The sequence below is a fragment of the Falco punctatus genome, assembly GCF_963210335.1.
Source record: "Falco punctatus genome assembly, chromosome: 5".
NCBI lineage: Eukaryota > Metazoa > Chordata > Aves > Falconiformes > Falconidae > Falco > Falco punctatus.
In genome coordinates, this window is record NC_137584.1 from 38,120,155 (window position 1) to 38,143,493 (window position 23,339).

The 23,339-nt window shown below is 38.2% G+C and overlaps 1 protein-coding gene across 6 annotated transcripts in view; it reads right to left on the reverse strand.

The window, feature by feature from the left end:
* Positions 1–2,041: 2,041 nt before the first annotated feature.
* The window catches only part of SMOC2 (SPARC related modular calcium binding 2), a 149,738-nt gene continuing 128,440 nt past the window's right edge, over positions 2,042–23,339 (reverse strand). For 2 of the 6 annotated variants that reach the window (XM_080387970.1, XM_080387974.1), the window contains exons 10-13: positions 10,178–10,280; positions 8,976–9,250; positions 6,427–6,467; positions 2,042–3,677 (exon numbers count right to left, since the gene is read on the reverse strand). In XM_080387970.1, coding sequence (XP_080244096.1) covers positions 3,654–3,677; positions 6,427–6,467; positions 8,976–9,250; positions 10,178–10,280 — 443 coding nt within the window. In that variant the 3' untranslated portion in view covers positions 2,042–3,653. Of the gene's footprint in view, positions 3,678–6,426; positions 6,471–8,975; positions 9,251–10,177; positions 10,281–23,339 lie in introns of all 6 variants that reach the window. The other 4 variants (XM_080387969.1, XM_080387973.1, XM_080387972.1 and 1 more) reach the window with 3 other exon arrangements.

Consider the following 23,339-nt stretch of genomic DNA (forward strand, 5'->3'; position numbering starts at 1 on the left):
CATTCAGCTTTTTTTTTTTTTGCCCCCCACCCCCACCTCCCCCGACTGACTACTTGGGATATAGGCATCTTCATGCATGTTCTTCAGGTACTGAGTGGCCTTTATAAATCTCTATAAACATCTATTTGTGGTGTAGTACAAAAGTGCAGCATTCCACCTACGATCCCATAGACTAATCTTTTATGAGTGATTTTCTCTATTTAACCAAGAATGGATTCCATGCCTGTGCAAAGAAGAATTCCGTATTTGATAAGAAGGAAGCAACCTTATGCATTGAATTGATGTCAAGAGTAAAGAGCATTTCTAGAGAAAGGATGACCCAGATGGCTGTATTTTATGGAAAAGATTGTTCACATGCACAGAATGGACTCTCATTTCACTATCTCTCCTTCCAACAGGCTTTGTATTCCAGCAGTAACATTAGTCAGAGAACAGTGTATGATGAAATAGGGAAGGTAGATACAGGAAAGGCAAAATATTGCATATATTTTCATTGTTAATCCAGATAAAAACCAGATTGACTTCTCTCCCTGTCACACCCCCCCTCATTGGATGTCCTGGAGAAATGTGTTCTGAATGCTTTCCACATGAGCTTTTGTTTAAAGAAAAGAGGAAAAAACACCCCACGTATTATTTATGCTTTTTAAACAAAGGACATATTTTCACTTATAAAACTTGAACTGAAACAATTAAATGGGGCAAAGAGTACAGTTCGTATCAGTAATTTACTATAATAATTCTAATGTTTAGACATCAATAAACTTACTTGGTTGTTGTTTAACGTCAAAGTAATTACTCCAAAATTACATCAATTTGCCATCCTAAAGAAAAGAAATATAATAAACCTTTCATTTTCTGCATTAAAGTCTCTTTCACACTAGTTTCAATAACCTAGTTATATAATATGCTAGTGTAAATATTTAAAAGGGACAATTAAATTATCTTTGCCATGGAAGATTTCTTAAACTATATTAATCCATCTTTTATTACTAAAATAAAGGAAAATATTAATTAAATCTATCAAATCTTAGACACACTTAAATGTTTTTGATGATGTAATCTATATTTTTGTTTCTCCTTCCAGCTTTCTAGGAATGCCTGCTTACTCCATTAGCCTATGGCACTTGTGACAGGTAAAATCCTGGTCAAAATGAGAAAAGCACAGTGTATTCCTTTGTTATATGCGGTAGAGTGTTTAGCTTGAGCCTTCTCCCTTATTCTCATATGGACTGATGCTTCTTTGCTCTCTTATTATCTGAAATTACATTAGCAAGAAAATTTGTCATTTCGAGCAATCATCTAGGTCCCTATTCTGCAAAAGGAGTATCTGAAAGCTAGGCATTTTGTTAGACTGTGACAAGACTGAGAAACAAGTGATTCTGCTAAAACGGCAACTATGAAATTGCCCTACTTCTAGGGCTGGAAATAAAATGTGAAAGTTGTCCAAAGTGTTGACAAAACTTGGAACATTGCTTACTGTGTGGCCTGTTGACTAATGGATGTTGCAACAAGCTGGAAAAATCATTGAACACATACACATTTTTTAAAGTTAATAGGCTTCTACTTACAACTTCATAAAAGCTCTAAATAAATTTGTTCAAAAATAGCTAGAACTAGAACAAATATTGGTCAATGAGAAGCAGAATATATGTTGTGCTTTTAATAAGAACAGAACTAAAATTGAAACTAAATTGTTGCACATGGAATAGGATAAAAACTAGAACTAATTAATTACTGTGGAACTAAATGAACACTGGTACTGTAGCTTGAGCCTAAGGGCCTATGCACATGGATTCCTTCTGGTATCAAGGCTGTGCTTGGTTAAAACTAGAAGTGCCTATTTTGAGAAAGCAGTGGTATGAATAAGGCATGAATGACCATAGGAGATAATTCAATAAAGGGGCAAGGGAAGATGAGAAGATGGACATAATGTAAAGTCATGAGTTTTCTTGTAAACTCAACGGAGTGGTGAAGTCATAACTGTGTGTACTTGCTTCCAAACATGGCTATCTGTGTCGCAGAAGAAAATCCACCAGCATGGTTTGATAACATATTGATCTTTAATCTATTAAGAGGACTAAATTAAAAGTTTAACAGTATAAAAGAATAACAAATACTTTTTAAAACAAAAATAAAAGATAACACTCATTTGCATCTTGGTTCCTCCTGCTGCCAAAGCTTAGAGTACACAATTTCTGGGGTACAATTCCATTGCATACAGTATTTCCTATCACTTCAGCGTATGTTGAAATTGAAATGAACATTTAAATTTGCAAAAAAGCTTTTCTAGGTACAAGCTCAAGCCAGGGTGCTATTATGATTACCTAGTCACATGTCAGATCCCACACATTATTTAAATAAACCAGAATGAAATCACTGCTTGTTGCAACATTCCTGCTGTTTCATGTCAGCTCCTAGATGCCAGCAGTCCACCTACCACCGCGTCAATCAACCCAGCTGCTTGTAACTCACAGTTGTTAAAGAGCTGGACCTTTCTCACTTGGATCCCCTGCTCTAAATTCATATCCTCAAGTTCTCATTCCCCTCAGGCACACACACCAAAAAGTATTGGGGGGAAAAATGACAGAGAAGGTACGAAAACTTCTGAGAACTTCTTTCAGACAGCAAGGAAAAAGCCTCAGGCAGGGGTGATGTTAGTAGTCCCTCCTGATGGCAACTGTTCATCATTTGTTCATCTTTACCTCTAGTGGACCCCAAGGCAAACCAAAGAGTTGATGGGGGCAGCCAGGTGTGGAGAAAGAAAAGGTTGAACAACCTGTTTAGCCTTCCCTGCCTCTTTATAGTTAGATTTACAGTTCTGACCCATATAAACTCTGCTCCTGCTTTGCGCTGACCACAGAAACATGCTTGGAGGCCCAGGCTGAACCAGACTGGAGTGACATTACAATCCACCTTCTCCTTATTGGTTTGCCGTATTAATAACACAAGTGAAAACAAACAGGGAAAAAAATACTACCAAAACTTATAATGGAAGGCACCTCAAAAATGGATACAATTTTCTACAAGTATCCCAAGTGCAGAAAAACTGTTTTGAATCCATTAGTGGTTGCATTCTCATTGCATGATCTTTGGAAAGCATCATAATAACAATAAATCCAAAATGAAATAAAATATTGCCAACAATGAAAAATCTGTTCTGTTAAAAACTGCAAACCCAAGTAAACAGCAATTTACACACTTTCCTCAGTCCTGCAAACCTGAAACATCCAACACTGCTTGGACACAATTGAGAGTACAGTAGACTTTTCAGCGTAACTCTATTTAAATGACAGTATTGATTAAGAAAAACAAGGGATACTATTGAAACCAGAATACATAGAATCAGGTTTCTATGCTACTGTTTGCCAAAAAGCTATTTTTTAAAAAGTGGTTTAAATGCAAACTTTTACATCTCCAACACGTTTTACATATTTCAGAAAACAAAAGAATACACATACATTGTATGTGATAATTATTCAAAACTAGCCATTACATTTTCACAGATTAAAAAAAAAAGTCTGTTTAAATATTTCATTTCTACAAAGTGAATTTACATTTTTAAGTACAAAGTGCAAATACTACAGTTGTTTTTATTGCCTTTTGGTGAGGAAATCTCCCACATGTCAGAGATCTGCCTTGAATCAATAAGGTGTTCACCCTTGCTTCTTAGAAACTTGCTGAAAGGAAGTTTGAAAAAATTTGCATTATTAATGATGTTTTCAAGTAGTCAGGTATAAACATGTATCTGTATGTTCAGCAGCTTCCACATACCACTATCAGAACAAGAGTTCTGCAGAAATATAGAGAGAGAATAAAAAAACCCTGCCCTGTAGTCCTTCATGGCATCAACATCTTTACTATTCCTTACCTATGGACTCTTTAAATCTATACCTGTCAAACACACAGTTTTAGCAACTGCCTGGGCAAGTCCCTGGTGCAATATACCTTTCTATGGCATGTGATGTATAAGGAATGGGCTACTGGCCAAAGTCTTATGAAAAATCTATAGTTTCCTTGTAAACTTTTTGCTAGGCTGCAAAAGGTCCTCTGGGTCTCATTGAGAGTGTGTGTGCATGTATGTGTATGTTTGTTGGACAGGGTGGAGCTGAGCAAGGCTGCCAGCTGACCTGGCCACTAACCCAGTTCTGTCAGATCCATCACGTATTTGACCTCTTTTAGAGTGACCACAGCTGAGACTCAGTTAGCATATTACTATAGGTATCTATATGTCCTTTCTTTCAGTAAGATTGTATGTGCGTGTAGACATACAGATGTGCAGATATGTAAAAAAATTAATAATATTTAGGAATACATGCCAAAATACACACAAACATGCATATAACTGAATTGCCACAGGAAACTAGTAGAAAATGAACTCTTGAGTGCCCATCTCCTAAATCATGCAAATCTGATAACTCCATCTTCGTAGGGTGGTTTCTTCTGAGTGGCTCCTGCCCAGCCCAGTTGCTTTTCAATAACTTCCTTTCAAGTTAAAACTTTCATGATGAAAGCCACCTTCTGCATTTGCAGCCTTGTATTGTTCGAGTACGAAACTGCCAACAGATGGTTTGCTGAGCCAGCCTTAATTCAAGGCTATCATTTGTCAGCAACAGCTTTTAAAATAATTGGTGCTGAGTCAGCAAAATTATTGAACAAAATTAAAAAACATGGACGCTCTAGCACACTTTTATTACACATTCTGCAAGTCAGGATCAGATTACAAGAAAGGGGAGAGGGCTTGTCATGCTTCAAGTGTAATGCACGTGTGCCAGTAATTGCCATTATATAATTAAAATAACCCTTTTGAATGTTTTTGAGTTCCGACGGGATAATTGTTTTCAGGCTGCCTTGTTTAAAGCATAAGTGATTTGTGGGGGGAACTTGAAAAGTTAAGACCACAAACATTTGTTTAAACAAACAGAAACTTATCACATCCCTCTAGCTGTGAGAATATTTTATGTTCCATCAAAGGTATGTAGGAGGTCTCTCATAGAACCCACAACCAATGTTGAGCTTGCCTTAGGAAGTGTGAACCTAACATCAAACAAATCAGAGATAAAGCAATTAACAAATTGACTGGCAACAATGAGAAGAAGATTTCTCTTGGCTTGTGGGCAGGTTCACCCTGGGTTCAGTTTTTAACAAATTAATCTAGGTTTCTGATAGATAGGAAGACATTACCCACAACTATGGTTTTGGGATATTTTTAGCCAAATTGCTATTTTCCCAGGTGCAGGTTACTTGAGTTTTCTAATAATAAGTCTGTATAAATATTTTTTTTTTAAAAAATCATCATTTACTGATGCTTTTGTGGGCACTAATCATTTATTTCCTCTAATTAATACAAAAGTGAGGCAGGAATGGTATGAAAATGATTCTTTTACTAGACCATTCAATAGCTGGAAGACTCACAAGTCCTTCTTCAGACCCATGCAAAAGTGCTAGGAAGTTGTGCCGATGTACAGAAAACTGCATCTTTAGGATTAGTAAACAAAAATAGACGCACACAAATGAGAAACCTTCTTAAAACTTTTTTTCAATCTTTTTTCCTGGGCTTCCACTTGAGCCCTTGACGTAAAAACTCTGCTTTTTGTGCCTTTTGTAGCTCTGAATGCCTTGAGTAGTCAAAACTCCACAAATGACACACACTGGTGTTATTGGGAAAAACAAAATAAAGTCTTTGTAGAAAATTAATGCAAAAAGAGATCATGTATTATGTTGCCAGGGCATTTGACAATTGCTACAACCATTCTGTAGACCTAACCAATTTTAGTTTTAAAACACATCAGCAGATTGATGCAAATCCTAGTTCTCCAGCATCACTTTGCTCAGCCAGCAAAGGAATTTGCAAGTGACAGCTTTTTTCTCTACACTAAGATTTTAAAAGGTGTTTAAAGCCACCATATAATATGGGGGTTGTGAAATGTATAGATTTTCATAGAGCATGGGAAATGCATGGCTTTGTTCACAAAGTGTAATTGCATTCAGTATGTTTGTGTCTATCATATGACACACAAGAAAGTTAACGAAATTCAGTTAAAGGAAAAGGTAAATGAAAATAAAGCAGTGCACATTTAAAAGTGTATGGGAATGCTGTCATTCAGGAATACAGAAGACTTATACGAGGGCTCAATTACTTTCATCCAATTATGACTAACATACATGCCACTTTACTAGGAACATCCGCATGCAGGCCTACTTCACTTTGCATTTATGCACATTTACTCTGCACCTGTCGTTGACTGATTCAGCTTTCCTTAGATAGAACTTAAGTCAAAATTTGTTAATCGAGATGCTGTTCTACATTTTCCTGGCAAGTCTGCAGAATCACAGATGAATGCAGTTTGAAGATGTAGTGATAACTGCTAAAACCCCCAGAAGTTCAGCTGGGCAAGGCAGGAATGGAGATCTTTCCTCACTACTCACCTGCCTGCTGGATGAAGTGCTCTCAGTGTTGGTTTTAGGGGCTGCTAAAAGAGGGAAAAGAAAACATTATAAATATAGCTCCTAAGTTTATGTACCATCCCCAAGAACTGAAGCCTTCATTCTGAAAAGGTATTTTTAGAGCAGGGTAACTACTTTCAATAAATGAGATAAAACTTTACATATCTTTCATTGAAACATCCACTCTTTCTCTCCTCAATACAGGTGTTGCTTCTTTCATGGAGTTATATGAAAGCTGAATGACAGCATTGCTTGACAGTTAATATGTGACATTTGCTTAGGACAGATTGCATCTAGTCAGTGTTGAGCATTTCCAACTTATCAAATCTTTAGTAGTAAATACAGCCTACTATCCCTGGTGGGAAAGAAGCATGGACAAGCAGACTGTCTGGAAAGCATTCACTTTGTTTAAATATATTGCACAGGAACAGCTCTACAAGACAAAGACATTGTTTGCATTTAATCTATAAAACAACATGGTTATCACTGCTTTTTAAGTTTCTTAGTGGCAAAGCCCAAGACAGTGCTCTAAATGTGGGGAAAAAAACCCCACAGCTACATGAATCTGCTGGCCCATTCAACTCCACAAGCAAATCTGGGAGGCTAGGGAGGTACTCACTCTCTGATTTCCATCTCAGTTTTCTAGTCAGTCAAGCTGTACTGGGACAAAGTGGAACAAAATGGGACCTTGAAAAACACTGCAGTAACTAGCATTCCCCTGAGAAAGTATGTTTTGCAGCTGTCTGACTTTTACATTGCTTCCAGTGGCTCTCACAAGACAACTGGGACTCACACAGAATGATGCAGAGCCACCTCCTTATCTCATCTCTCACACCTCAGGTGATGGGGTCTCACCTATTCCTAGAAACATAACTCTAGCCATAGCAAAGTGGCAATTGATTTATTTTGTGCAAGTGAAAGGATTATCAGAAAGGAAATTTTAATTGTCAAACAGGAGAAACAAAAGAGAATGCTGATATTCCAACAAAAGCCAATTTTACTGTCTTGTCTTTAAAAGTATGTATTTCTAGGAAAGCAATCAAATGATTTGGTTTAGAATTTTTTTCCAACCGGTTGCCACTAGTTTTTTAATGCAAAAGTTCTGAGGTATTTTTTCTTTAAAAAAAAATAATGCATGTTCTTATTCTTGAATACAGTCTATTAAAAATCTCCAGTGATGGTGAATGTAATTTTTACTTCAGCTAGATCTATGTGTGTTCTTCATATAATTTCATGCATCTTACAACTTCCTTTTCCAAAACAGGTAGTTTATTGTAATCTTTGTTTTTTTCAATGGAATGAGCACAAGGAAAACTGGGGTTTGATTTCAGTCTTGCTATAGCTTTCCTTTATGTCTTGGGGCAATGATTTTGAACCCAAATTTAATCTACAATAAGAGACCAAGGAGTGTCAGCTGCAGCAGGACAGAAGTGTCTTGAAATGGATGCTAACATATGAAGTGACCATAATGGCCTTCACTTTAAAACACTAGTTGCCAAATAGTGTAAATGAAAAAGGTATTTTTCAGTATCCACATCTACAGCTTAAAGGTAACAATCCTCCACATTCATATACATTTTTTTACTTTCATCACCTAAGTGAAAATTGCAAGGTATTATTATATAGGTCCACAAAACCCAGAAGAAAAAACCCTGGGTTTGATATATTTGTTTTGAGAGATCTGTGTCTGTGAGCCACAGACATTTTACTTTATTAGTACAATGTAAAGCTGTTCCATCTTTCTGCAGTATTCCCTTTCTAGACTCGAATACATCCAATTTTGTGGAAACTGTTTTATTTCTGACTGCATTTCCCACTTGACTTGCTTTTCATTTCCTATGACACCTTTGTTTTACTGCCCTGACTTCATCTGAAGGTCCCAGACAAACAAAACAATTTGTGTTCTACAACTTCTTACAGTAATGGGATCTGCTGTTGTTGTTTACAATTAAGGTTTTCTAAATCCTTCCTCATTTTAGGAATTGTGTGATTGAACTCTGCAGGGACCATTACACGCTGTAGTTAGTCATTCCCCTTTCTACCACTTTGGCAGCAAGGTAAGGTGGCTGTGTACCAGCAGCTGTTCCACCTGTTTGGCAGATGACCACATTCCTCACTGTATCTCTAACCACATTTGAGAAGTGAGAAGTCATTAGAAAGTTCAATAATGTTCTTCCTTCCCAGCAGGAATCCAAAAAAGCACAGGTGTGATACTTCCACTCATTCAGGACATAGTACTGTAGTAACATTAAAATGACTTTTTGATGAATGTTAATGTTATTGTATTTTCTTAGGTTTCCTACTGTAATACATTTAATGGTCAGAATAAATGGGAAGTTTTTGATTCTTTTGGAGCAAAGTGATGATCTGCCTACACAGAAGCAGCTTTCCTGCCATCTGTCCTAAGCAACAGCTGCATTAGCTACAGACAGGTGTATTGTTTTATTTTGTATACTTCTGGCATATACAAATATCAGACTTCATCATCTTTGAAGAATCTAGCGAAAAGGATAGTTAGAAAAGGCTCTTACTATGGCGTTTCTTTGTTTCTGCTTTACCTTCTTCTTTTGTTACTCCCAAGCAGCCCATTAATTCCTGAACTGACAAGGATTTATCATTGTTTACATCACAGTACTCCACAAACTTCTTCACACATTTTTTGGGTTTTGATTTCTTTCTTAGGAATCTCTTAAATGGCTTGATTTCTTTCTTGCCAATGTCACCACTGGAATTTTTATCTAGCTGTTTGAAATACCAATGGACCACTCTCTCTTCCAGAGTGTGATTTGGATCAGGCTCTGAAACCCTGAAACAGAAAAAAAGAATTTAGTCTCCATTCTGATACGTAAACCTCAGTTTCTACCTTTATTTCAGAATAGTTAAATCACTGTCAGATACTTTGTTACATAAACCTCTCTGCTTTTGGACAATAGCTTCTTGTAGCAAATGCCTCTTTTTTTCTCTTTGGACAACTGTATCCTAAATTTTACACTAAGATCTGGAATCTGCTCTTAGGTAAGCCTCTGAAACTGTGTTGAGGTCAGCACCATGCTCAGAAAATAGTGCTTTCCCCTTTCATTTCCTGAAACAGAGAAAAGTGAAGAGAGAAATAAAAGAGAAGACAGTTTCATAGATCGCAGACACATTAAAACATGTAATATACCCAAATGAAGTAGGTCAACAGTCAGCATCACCAAATACCTAGGCTCCAATTGCAACCCATGATGGATGCTTTTAGAGATAAAATACCTAAATGTATTGAATTACTGGGTAAGTTATAACAATAAATGTCACCTCTTCCTCAGATGGTGAGCAACTGACCTGCAGACACACAAAGTTTGACAGCATGTACGCATTTTTATTTCTATCTGTGACTGTTCGTTTTACAAGCAACTAGGCAAAATATGAATTGGGAAGGTAGCACACATTCATTAAGTAAAGCATCAGAGGAGAACAAAGACTGAGACACATTGTACCAGCAGCTATAGATAAACTTTAAGCTCTGCTGCTGATGAGAATTCAGCTATCAAGTGCATCTCTTAAGTGGACATAGTCCAGTGGTTACCATGAAGAACAGTTATCACCGTGGTAACTTTGAAGTAAACTCTCCCATATAAGTTCTTGGCAATTTACCCTTTGTGAAGGCAGAAGAATTACTTCTCAAAGCCCTCAACCATTCATTCATCACTGCAAGAATCCTTTTAAAGACACACTAAAGGGATCTGGAACCTACCGGCTAGAAGACAATGATGGATCAGAGACTGCATGCACCATATCTGTAGACAATGCATCCAAAACACTAGTCAGAAACTCATTCTTCTTGGCCCCAGGACAACCTAGAAAACGAGAATTTTTTTTTCTTTTCTTGTTTCCTTTTTTTACAAAATCTGAATTCTAACAAGAGTTCAAACTTAATGTGACTCCCTTGTACACAAACGCTCACAAATTGTGGACAAGTTCATAACATAATTCAAAGACAAGCATCTAAAGTCAAATACATATCTGTATCATAGAGCAGGAATAGAGAAACATACTTCTGAATTCCACCAACTGAGAACCTGGTTTGCATACCACAGGTGCTTTTCTTTCAATTTTGTCCATTATTTTTCCTTCTTCAAGGTATTGTTTTCTATGGGTGTCACATTTTGAAAGGTAAAGCTTTGAAATTACAAAATACATGACACAGACCACTTGAAACACGGACTAGAAGCCCATAGCAGAACACTTCTTTCAGATTTCCACTTTTGCTCCTCTGAACTACCATTGGCTTTCTCAAGACACATTCTCCCAGTGCATTGGTCTTCCTCTCTGTAAAATGACAGTCAACTCCTTGCCCTTTTCACTTTTTTCTTGGACAGGGGTTAACTCTCATTATATGGCACCTAGCCCAATTGGATCCTGCTAAGTTAGTACGTTGGTTCATACTGTGACATCCTATGGTGATGCCAGATCATCCTCATAACTACATCCCTTATGCCACAAAGTTCTTCTCTGAAGGAAACGGACAGCACATTTCAGACACATAATACATCAGATAAACATATACTGAAAGATCCATTCTTAGAGCAGTGCAGCTTGAGCAGATAAATTCATCTGACAAGCACATGGATGTTGACACAAGGAGGTTTGCTTATACAATACACCTGCTTCCTCCTCTCTTCCCTAAAGCCCTAAGCCAAACACCAAGTCTTCCCCTAGCCCTGCAATAGTTGAGTTAAACCAGGGGTCCCCAAACTACAGCCCACAGGCTGGATATGGCCCCCAAGGGTCCTCAATCCAGCCCTCCGTATTTACAGAACCCCCCCACCCCCCCTTTGCTGGGGGTTGGGGGGGGGAAACCAAGCAGCCACAGATGGCCTCCTGCCACCTCATCCACGCGCCGGTCCCCTGTTTAAAAAGTTTGAGGACCCCTGAGTTAAACTCTAGGATGATCCATGGGCAGTGACATAGATATGACAAGCTTGAAGCTGGAGCCCACAGTAGGACTTTCACAGACAATTCTGTGCTGGAGGCCCACTTACCCACAGTTCTGTTCTTAAGTGAAAAAGGGAAATGCTTTGAAGTGTTGTGGAAAAGGAAGATTAGTCAATCAGTAGGGATTCATTATTTCATTACACTTCTCAGCAACCTCTGGAGCAGGCAATAGGATTATCTGAGCCTGAAAAGCCTCATCTTGCCCAGCAAATTATTTTTTAATACATCCCATGTTGATCCAAGGAAATGAACCTGTGTTATATTAGCCCTTAGCTGTGTTGCAGTAAGAATAGCTCAGCTATTATGCATAGCAGCAGCACCCACTACATATTATTGTCGAACACATTCATGCAGTTAGGAGTTCTCTGTCTCTTATGTGTTTGCTTTTGGCACCAAGGACATTTTATTCCAGTAACTGTAAAAGGCATATAACAGGAATTCACTGAAACAAGTTTCACTGTACTAAAAGTACACATCTGAAACCAGTTGTCACTCTCCTAGATATGTTCCTCTTCCCTTAGCCTTTAACCATGTGGGGTTTTTTTCCTATTACAACTGAAGGAAAAAAAAAAGAAAGAAAGAAAAAAAACCCACCCCACAGCTATGACTATAATCCTAAATTTGAGTTCAGTGAGACAAGCACTTGAGCTTTCTCTGTAAGGCACAGAAATTAGAAGGGTGGCAAGAGATTACTAGGAAGGGACAGAAGACTACACCAACAGGTTCCTGGTAGCATTCTGTGCGTAAGTGTGTTCTCTAGAGCAAAGAAACTGCTGTAAGGCTCAGACACTGCAACTGTGTAATTTAGTTGTGCTTTGAGATTTAAAAGAAGCCACATAACTTTGCAAGTCACAAAAGCATGGTTCCCCAGAGATGAGCAGGCAGAGCCCAAGCAGTGACCATGCAGAAGGCACATCCAGTCATGTTAGTATGGCAACCTGTCTGAACCACGCAACTAAATGTCTGAGCAAACCTACTGAGCACTACATCTTCGTAGCAAGGATACTTGGCCTGTGGACCAGAGCTGGTTCTCTTCAAAGAACATGCAGAAAGAGGTCTGTCTGAGGCTCTCCGTGTAGACCTGTCTTGAATGACACAGGCTTTATTTGTTTTGTGCTGAGGTCGTGTTACTGTCATTAGGCAGAAGCCTGAATCCTGCTCCAAACATGAGTTGAGAATTGATACTGGGCTTGTGGAAAATGCAGACAATACCTCAGCATGTAACAATGCAGTGCAATATAGATACAAGACAATTTTACTTTTTTTCTTTCTCTGTCCTTTTTTTGATAGATAATAAAATTAATATCCAATTTGATTTAGGTGCTCCACCTGAATTTTTCATGTCAGTTATGAGTGTATTCCTGAAACATCTGGAAGAAATGCATAAGTATGCTCTAGATAGTTTCCACTGCTGTTCAGGGAGCTGTTGAGTGTACATATGCTACAAATGTAGAGATCAAAATCATGACTTAGCCTGCTATTTATGAGATACAGCTAGGTAGGGGAAAGTAGCAACTCCTAAATTTACAAGAAATGACGGGAAAAGATTCCATAGTTTAAAACCTTTCTCTGACAAGTCTCCCTAAGATTAAGAAAGGTTTATAAATATGTGTTGCATGAAGTTGCAATAGCAGCTGACAGCAACAGAAATCTTCTTATAGAAATCTCGCTGTTAAAACAAACACAATCAGTTGCTGTGAAACATTCTGAACTATAACTCTACTACTTAATGTAAAATGACACCCCACAAAATCCTCACCAGTTAAATACAGAGAAAATATTCAGTTTCTCCCAATTATAATTTTTGCTGATGTGTGGGCAATCACACAGCAATTTACTTCACAGTGAAATCTCTGTTCTTTGCACGTGTTATTAACTCTGAATAATTCTCTGGAGGCTTCACGCTGAGCTTTAATTTTCAACAAACTGTGGATGAAATGGCGAGACTAGGGGAGCTTTAGCTTGATTGTAATGAATAATTCACTCTTACTGGACTAAATACAGAAAGGGAAAGACTAGTCTTTTATGGGAGCCTTATGCTTCTCACTATGGTTTATGTGCTTCAGTTTCTTCTTCTGCAGCTGCTTCTCCTGTGTGGATTTGACAGCTTACATAAATAATAATTTGTTGTTAAAGGGTTGAAGTTGAAACCACATGGAATTAACCTACAGGTTCGAAGATATAACACAGAACTGAGTGTTTGCTTTAAGGATAGTTTTACCCAAAGTAAACCTTAGACCAACACATACATACCACAAATGACGGGAATATGCAAACACCTCATTTCAGCTATAATATAAAGTTAATCAAAGAATCGTCATTATACATTATATATCTCATATGTACATGTGTCTCTCTATAAATATATCTACCTTTAGTACTGAGGATGGATTTTGGGTGTTAAATCTGTGGGGCAGTTGTCTGTAAACCTTCTAAAATATGCACCCAAGTGCTTTGGAGCTCCCTGCTTGGTTGACACTAATCTACTACTGTCAGTCTTGGAAGATTATCTTTTACAACACATCTGAAGTCATGGCTAGGAAAGTATTAAAATATTTTCTTAATTTCTGTAAAAATGTGAATACAATAGATAGGATTAATCACTTTAAAAGGGAGTTTACAGTAATCTTCCTGCAAGAGAGGAAACTGTCTTGAGTCAGTCACTCAAGTAATTAAAAGCATGACAACTTCCAATTAGCAAATCTAAAGCTTCTTTTTTATTCCCTGTTTGCTAATATGACTATCAGGCTTAGCAGTGCACTCAAATACAATGACCACTGAAACACATTTGAAGAGTATAAGTAAGTTTTGATCTGCCAAAAATCAGAGTGATCAGAACTACTCATCTTTCTTGGGCAGTTTTTTACTTCATTGAAATGATAGATCCTTAGAATTATAGAATTGTTTGGACTGGAAGGGACCTTAAAAATCATCTAGTTCCAACCCGCTGCCACGGGCAGGGACACCTTCCACTAGAGCAGGTTGCTCAAAGCCCTGCCCAACCTGGCCTTGGACACTGCCAGGGATGGGGCATCCACAGCTTCTCTGGGCAGCCTGTTCCAGTGTCTCAGTACCCTCACAGTAAAGAACTTCTTCCTAATATCTAACCTAAATCTACCCTCTTTTAGTTTAAAATATAGTGGCATACAGCAGAAAAAAATTAACAAAGCTTGTCAGTGCTACTGGTTATCCTGGAAGAGCAGACACTACAAGGAAAATATTTTTTTCTTGGGCTCTACGCACACATATACGTACAGTTCATGAGTTTATTTCTGTTGATCCATATAAATCACAAGTTTGTGTTTGTCTAGATATGCTGAGGGCTTTCCTAATTTTTTGGAGGACTTCCTGAGCCCAATTACAGCAAAAAAAAAAAAGCCCTTCAAAAGAAGAGCCTGGGAACAGAAATTTGTGACTTTGATGGAGACTAAAAATCATGGCCTCAACAGTCAGTGATTTTATGGCTTGTTGCAGTTTGTTTCCTCACAAACAATAAATATCTATTAGTCTCTGTCCTAGAGGACCTTACGAAATGATCATCTCTCTCCTTGCTAACATCCCTCAGGGATTACTTTTTTTTCTTTGTTATTTTTTTCTCTTTTCCTTTTCCTTTCCTTTTCTTTCCTTTCCTCTCTCTTCTCTTCTCTTTTTCTCTTTTATTTTCCTTTTATTTTTTCCTTTTATTCTTATTTTTTAATTATTTTTATTTTCTCTTCTCTTCTCTCTCTCAAATATTTTACCAATTAAATGAATTAAATTAAAACTCAGAGCTACATTCTCTTTTATATGTGCTTACCCAAATTTCAGAAATAATGAAGTAGAATGGAGCAGATGTAAGCTGGAAGGGAGCTACAGACCCATTGCTTTGTAGTCCCAGATATCGATGTCTTACAGGGAAGAAGCATTATTTCTGGAGAACGGCAGGAAGCAGATTTCAGTTCTCCGCATATATTTAACCTTATTTTTGTTATATTGTAAAATGATCTTTCTGTTCTAATTTCAGGTGGTAAAAACCAAGAGAGTTAACAAAGGATGCTCTCTCAAGGCCCAGCCTTTCAATCCCAGGCATTCATATCATACCAAAGTACATTGAGTGGGATTTGTTGAACTTGAGCTTGCTGAAATGAGGTGTCTCACCCGTAACAGTTATTTAAGCTCAATATAAAGGAACCAATTCAGAAAGCCCTCATCCTAACTACCTTAAACTTTTTCTTAGAACAGGATAGGTTCTCCCTTAAAATGTGTCTCTTCTTCCCCATTAACTACTGAGCAAGTCCAGCCAGCTAACTTACACTCCAGGTGGTGTAAAACTGCTTGTGATGAATTCTATATGTATCTGTTTTCTAAGTTCATTGAGACTCAAACTACTCCGCTATTCTTTGGGTAAATGTTGTGGAAAGAACAGATAATGTTCCTAGCAGAAATGTATATGATCCTATAAACAGTTTTTGCAGGGAATTGAATGATAAAGTTAGGCTAGGGCATTTGCTGATAGGAAGAGCAAGCAGTTCATTACATTTATTTCGATTCTTGTAATATTATTGTTAAACAAGAAAAAGGAGAATCGTCAGAACACAGGCAGCATGAAATAACTAACTTTTGATTACCACTTCTTAGTTTATTTTTTCCTCCATGAGACTCGGAAAGGGTTTTGAGAAGTGAATTTCTTGCTGATAACAGTGCAGAAATGTCACTGTGAGAACAGGCAGGGATGAACCAGCTAGAACACTGTAATCCTCTCAGATGCTATCCAAAACTCAAAGCAGAACTTGAGAAGGTCTGTGGACCTTATGTGCTTTTTTTAAACGTTCTCTTGTAGACTCTCATCTTTCTAGTTTTGACTGGGAACAGGAAAAAGATCTGAAAACTCAGATGGTAAGGAGGTCTTGCTCCTTTGCTGCCTAACTGGACACAAGGCAGCTGATGTTTTTACTGGGTAAACACTGCACACAACATCTACCCCCGTTTTGCAGGCCAAAGACATTTCAGTGTGCTGAGAAGAATCTGAAATTCTGAGCATTTAGGTTCAGCCTGTGTCAATACAAACTCCTAACCTTTAGAGGCTTGTCACCTTACATTTAACATGATCTACAATAAAGCCATGTGGGTCCAGCTCCAGCGTAAGACAGACAACATATTTGACGGAACTGTTGGCACAGTGACACAAGTCAATCAGCCCACTGATTAGGACATGGAGAGAAGAGTTTCAAGATTAGAAAGAGGCCCCCAAAAATGCCAGAAGGGGAAAGCGACTGGATCTCATTTTCAAAAGGTTATACTATTGCTTCACGTGTCCAATTTCATGACTGCCTGTCCCTGAGATATATAGCTGGTACTTCTGATTTCAGTAACACTTTCAACACTAGCTTATTACAATTGAATATTTTGGAATCCAGTTTTGTATAGTATGGCAAGCATCTGAATCTCTGCATTATCACTCTGAGAGTCTCAACAATTAACAAACAATATTACTTAGGAAGTCAAAACGCAGCCCTTTTTAGCAGACATTTATTACTTCAAATTCACTTGTATTTTCATCATGCTGTTACGTCTCCTCTCAAGAGATGGGTATGAAATAACCAAATTTAATCACCTCCATTTAAATATCCATTAAAAAGGAAAAGCTATTAAAAAAAAAGTATGTTGTTGCAATTATGGAAGTGACCCCAGAAATAAGGTGCATAATTCAGGTCTCCTGCTGGAAAAATTGAACTATGGGGACTTGCTTACTGGGGATGTTTTTTACATTACTTAATTAATCTAAGCAGTCTTCTCCTTGGAAACATGCATGAAAAACAGTCTTTTCTACAAACTGGTGTTGATTTCAACTTTTCTGGGTATCTCTCACTTTTATCATCAGAGGCATCAACTGAAAATCTCAAAAGCATCCACTCTCAGCTAAAGGCACAAAAAAAGTCTCTATTCTTTAATGTTCACTAAAGCAAAAGATGAAGGAAATTCAGAGCTGAGTTAGAAACTATCAGCTCAGAGGCACACATTTATGTGGGAGCAATATTCAGAGTCCCTGCCCACAGAGTGGAACTAGATTTTCAGAGAAAAGAGCATAACCTTCATGCCTGTCTGCAGTTCTTACACTGTCATAAGACAGGATGGATGGAGATGTAGGGCCAATAGTCATTAAAGATGCCTTTCAGTCCCTCAGAGACTGCTAAATACATGATGGATTTTTTTTTTTAAAGCGCCTTTGAAGAACTGTGCTTTTTTCTTTTTTTCTTTTTTTTTTTTTTTAATGCAGATGGTACAGAGCAACCCTGACCTGTGGTGCACAAATGGGGAGTCCCATGGATGCAGTGACTTGGTGTCTCTATCCTGGAAATGGAAGCAGTGGCAGAACCACCAATTATGAAGTTAAGTCACTGCCACAAGGGCACAAAGCATATTGTTGAGTGGTGTGGGATGAGCTGGAAAAGGAGATGGATAAGGGAGAGGCAGAAAAGAGGTAGAAGACAGAAGATCTAGCTATGTTGCAAGCAGTCAGGTGAAGTATCAGAATTTTACCCATGCTTTATTTTGCTTAAACAGATACCTATAAGTACTGAATTTGAATTAGGACACATTTTCATCTATGCTATCTGATTATTTTTTCTCCCTCCCTCCCATAACTAGCAAATGAAAGATTTAGAAATTGGATTTCCAACACAGAGAGGAGCTGGTAGTAAGGGGAGGTAGGCATGGCTAATTCTTGGAACATTAACTATATACTGAATTTTAACTCAGAATTTTTTACAGCAGTGATTAAAAGAGGTTTATAAAATGGAAATCCTGGAAGCAACTGAAGTGAAATAAGAGTCAGCAAGAACGACTAAAGCATTACTTGAACACTATGGAATGAACCAGTCCTTGGAAACCTGGCATCATGAATATCTATCTCTCTTTATGTAGTATTTAATTTGGGATTGGCAGTTGTGTTACCTTCCTGGACACTTTCCCTGAAACATGACAGATTTCCTCTGCAAATACCATTTCAAATCTCAGTGGTTCATCCTTTACTAAATAAAAAAAAGCTGTAAAATTACTAATACATATGCATAAATACAGCTTTACAATTGCTGAGTATGAAACTTTTACGAGGTATGATATTAAGCAAGAATGAAATGCCTGTAGTTCCTGCTGAAGGAAGTGGGCATACTATGACAGATTGAAGGCTCAGGCCTTAATAGTTAGACACTATTCATTTAATTTAAAAATGAAGGTGCACTCCTAATTCATCATTACCTAGATCACTTCTCCAGGGGTGACAGAGCAAGATCTCTGTAGCTACAGCAGGTTTCCAAACAAACTTTTTTTGCAAATTGACCTCTATTTGCAATGGATCCTCCAAGCCAAATACAATACTGTGTACCTCATTAAACCACAATAAAATAATGTTCAAGTAATTATGAGCTTGACTTCATCCCCCAAAAAGCAGGGCAATTCAGAGTTAATCATGTCACCCTTAATTTGCAATTTACAGTAAGTGCTGAGGAAATGAACACAGTGCTTGGTAGCAGAGATCATGCAATGACAGAAGCACAATGGAGTAAATTAAAGATGGAGATGAATGTAATTATGGTTCAAAAGTGTCTGCCAGGAAGGATGCAATGCAGCTGACTTCATGTAAAATAGTTTACAGCATGTGGTTTGATTACAAAGTGCCTTGGGTCGTTTTACATCAGGGAGATCCAATTACACGATAGCACTCCATTATGGACCATGAGGATGGTTTCCTCACTGGATCAGCTAGGTCGGATGCCAGTTTTACTGTGTGCAGTGTGGTCTGTTTCCCTCGTGTGCTGCACGTCTTGCATTTGGTCAGGAATGAAGCTAGGAATATCCTGCAGCCATGCCAAGGCCTGGATTTCCTTGTATTTGTGCAGAAGGCCACGCTGTCAGCTTCAGCAGAGGCTGTGGAGTTTAATGCTAATCATGTTGCCCAGAGTCAGTCACTTGGTATTAACAGGTAATATCCAATGGGGCTGAAGAGAAAGGCTATTGAAAAGTTAAAACCTTCTCAGGCTTACTGACCATGGGACTCGAGAGGAAACAAAGAGATAGTGAAACACCCTATCATACCCCTCCAGCAGTCAGGCTTGGTCTGAAAAAATAAAATACATGACCCCATTTTACACAGAGGCTGACATGACATGGCATGCTGCAAAACTAGCGTGTGGACACTGTTATAGGAGTGTGTGTGTCCTATTTCTGGAGCAGCCCATGAAATCTCATTTGTCGATAACACAGTATGGCAACACACAAAGGAGGTTCTCATGCATCTTGCTGTCTGCTGCTGCATAAATGGAGAGATGAGAACAAGACATCACATTACACCTTTGTGCCCAGGGCATTGCAGGCTATAGAGGAAAATACAATATGAATGTACAACAGCAGCATCCCAGATGCTCATACCCAGCAAAATCAAGTCCCTCTTGTGCATGCATAAATAACCTGATTTCCAGCTATGAATTTTGCAGCAGTAAGTGCTTGCCTGTTGGTGACGGGAACTGAAAAAATGACTGTGATTATAATCCATACACCCCACATCTCCATTCAAACTCTCTTGTGAATACTGCTTTGGTATAAATATACATACTCTAATGTTGATTTAGTAAACAGCGGTCATTTTCTATCTCAAGTGAACGAATGTAAAGCACTTATTCAAAACTAGAGGTCCACACTCCATACTTGGAGACACCCAACACTGCAAATTCAAACACAGTCTCAGACCATGAATTTTATACAACTAGAGTAAACCAAGCCCTCTGCAGATGGCTATATAGGGCTTCACATGTTAGATTGTAAAAAAATCAATAAGTGTTCTAATATGGTTACAATCAGAAGGCAGAAGAGAAGGTAATAAGAAAAAATATCCTTAAACCTTTAAGAATGCCTAGGATTAGATTATGACTATCAGTGTGTGTGTGTGTGGATTACAAGGACAAGATGGACAGTTAAAACCCATCCATTTCTTTCAGCTGGTACAAGCCCATTCACAGAGGGTTTTGCAGCAGGATTCAACTGTGTGCCATCAGAAAAACCAAAGCTTAAACCAGAACAATTTACTTGTGTGAAGCAGAAGGACATAGATATATGGCAAGGGTAGTGAAAGGAGGAGACAAGCATGGAAATTAGAAGGGATCAGGTAGAAAGTCAAGGGAGAAAAGGAGGCATGGAAACTAGTGGGGAAAAAAGCTGCCTGAAGTTTCAAGTGAACTCACACGGACAGCCTGTGCTCTGACAAACACCTCCGACAGCACTGACAGAATATTAATCTTCCTCCCCCATTCTCCTCCAAACAAAACTGAGATAGCTCTGTGTTCACAAGAGTAGGCTTTTGGTGGTTTTGTTTTCTCTGCTTCTGCCAAAGCTATGTGGATAACATGGCTGAATCTTTGCATCTTTAGCTGCATTTGCAGAGACAGAGGGTTTATATGTCTTCCTGTTGCTTCTGGCACTCTTGGTATGTGACCATGAAGTAGCTCTCTCTAGGCCTGGCCAGGAGACAAAAATTCCATCATGTGGAAAGTGTCAGGATTAAGTAATTTAGATTTTAGCCTGGTGCAGAATGAGCATTTTTTCCCTTTTCTTTTTCTTTCTTTTTTTTTAAGAACAAAACACCCCATCCCATCCTGGCCAAATAGCTTGGTGATGAGGGCACGCAACTGAGATGGGGGAGACTAAGGTTCAACTCCCTGATCCAAACCAGACAGAGGAGGGAGTTGAAACCTGGCTTGCTGTTATCCCAGCGGAGTACCCTAATCTCTGACACTAGAGAGTCAGGTTCAATTCCCTGCTCTGTCTGGTTTGGATCAGGGATTTAAACCTAGGTCCTTTCCTTTTCAGCTGAGTGTTCTAATCATCGAGCTATCGTGTGTCCACAGAAGTGTTCCTTTTGTTGTGAGCAAACTCTTCAGAACAATCACAGTGTCAGAAACCACTTCTAATGCTACATTAAAACTTTTTCTTCAGAAAAATAACAATAGCATCAGACTGGACAGCATGTCCTTTAAGTTAAGGCTTAATCCTGCATGGTGTACAGAAATGGAACCAACATCTTCCAAAAAGCCTGGCAAGTAGGTCAACAAACAGAATAATCTCACTAGATCAAATGAATTCATGAGCTTAAAGAAAAACATGGGCTTCAGTGCTTTGCTGGATCAAGGCCACTGCACTTTGCATACCGAAGAGTTGAATTCTCAGTGAACAAGTTTTTTACCTTGCATGTTTTGGACTCAAGACTTTTTGCCTTACCAAACAACAGAGTTGTGGGAACTGATGCTTAAGCAGTACTTTATCATTCTGCCATACTATAAGTCAGTGTTTACATTTTTTTTCAGTAATGCATACACACAAGAGAAGCCTGTTGTTTGATATAGGGACTCATTAAGTCTGTTGGAGTTTATTTTCTAACTTTAAATCCATTCTAGTTAAAACGGAGCATTTAACTTGTCTATTATTCAAGACAAATGTTTCACTTAGGAGACATAAAGAACGTAGACAATACAAGTTCCAGTGGGATAATGTTGAATTCAGAGCACAGTACAAAAAATAGGGGCGCTGGAGGGAATCAAACATTCAGATATCGTGGGATAAAGCAAAAAAGGAAAGATCATTCACAGGGGCAACAAAAAGCATAGGGTACTTTAGTGGTTCTATCTCAACTTGATAGTTACATTTCCATTCACAACCCAGAGTACAAGCTTCACTTCAGTCACTTTTACTCTTTCAATGAAAAAGTTTTCATTCAATTATCTAAATTTTACGTGGATAGAGAACTCGAGGTTCTCACACAGTACCTTCAGAAACATCACCAAACCTGGTGCTTAATAACATGACTTAGTAAGGCACCTGGGACTGTCTGTAATATTAAATGTATCTTGGGTTGTTCTGATTCCTGTGATCTACTGAAGCAGAATCAATACAATCTATGAATGTCATGGGGGTATAAAGATAGAAACATCTATTGACAAGGAGAAAGGATGGGAGTTCCATATCCAAGTTTTACAATAATTTTGAGTGTCCTTTAGTTTTTATATTTGGGGAGGGGTTCTGCATGAAAAGGATCACTTTTCTTCTCTTACTTATTTGAGAGGTTCCATTAATGCCACTGACATGTTTTGAAATGGTTACCAGGAAACACTGCAAAAGAATATAACTGCCTAGCTACCAAAGCACATTTTAAGAATAAATTGCTTTTCTTTTATGACAGGCATTTATCTGTAGTCTCTGCTGAAAATATAACGAGTATAGAATGTCCTCACTTTATCTGTCCTGTGTTACAGCATTCTGCTTTATCTGTAAACAGAGATCACAAAGGCGGCAGCTGGGGGGTAGAGGGGTTGGGGAATGAGTATTTTGCTGTTGAAGGAAGGAGTTCAACTTTTGGTTTGGTTACAAGTAAATTAACCCAGTTAATTCCTTCTTGTCTCCAAATTACAAGTGTTACTAAGGGAAACTGCTGAAGCTAAACAACTGAGAGAGAAATCAAATCTGTCAGGGGAAACTTGACTTGAGCCTATGCACAGGGTATGAATCCTTACTTTAATATAAAATACATTTGTAAATGAATACTTCAAAAAAATAAACATATTCCTCAGTATTAGGACTGAAAACTGGCCCATTTATGAGAGCCATCTGAGATATAAGGCACACAAAGTACCCTTCTCTTTCTGCACAGTTGAATAAGTTCTGAAATTCACTATAGAAGGAGGGAAAAGTTTTAACATCAAGACATTCACTGTGTCCCACAATGAGCTTACTTTCTGTATAGCAGCCTATATATCCTCCTGATTTAAGAATATGGCATAAGATTACAGTTAGGATAAGATCCAGCGGGTCTAATGTGTGTTTTTTTCACTCTCCCTCCATAAGACCAGGTTTGACTTGAAGCAAGAGGTCCAGGTTTAATAGACTCATTCAGGTAA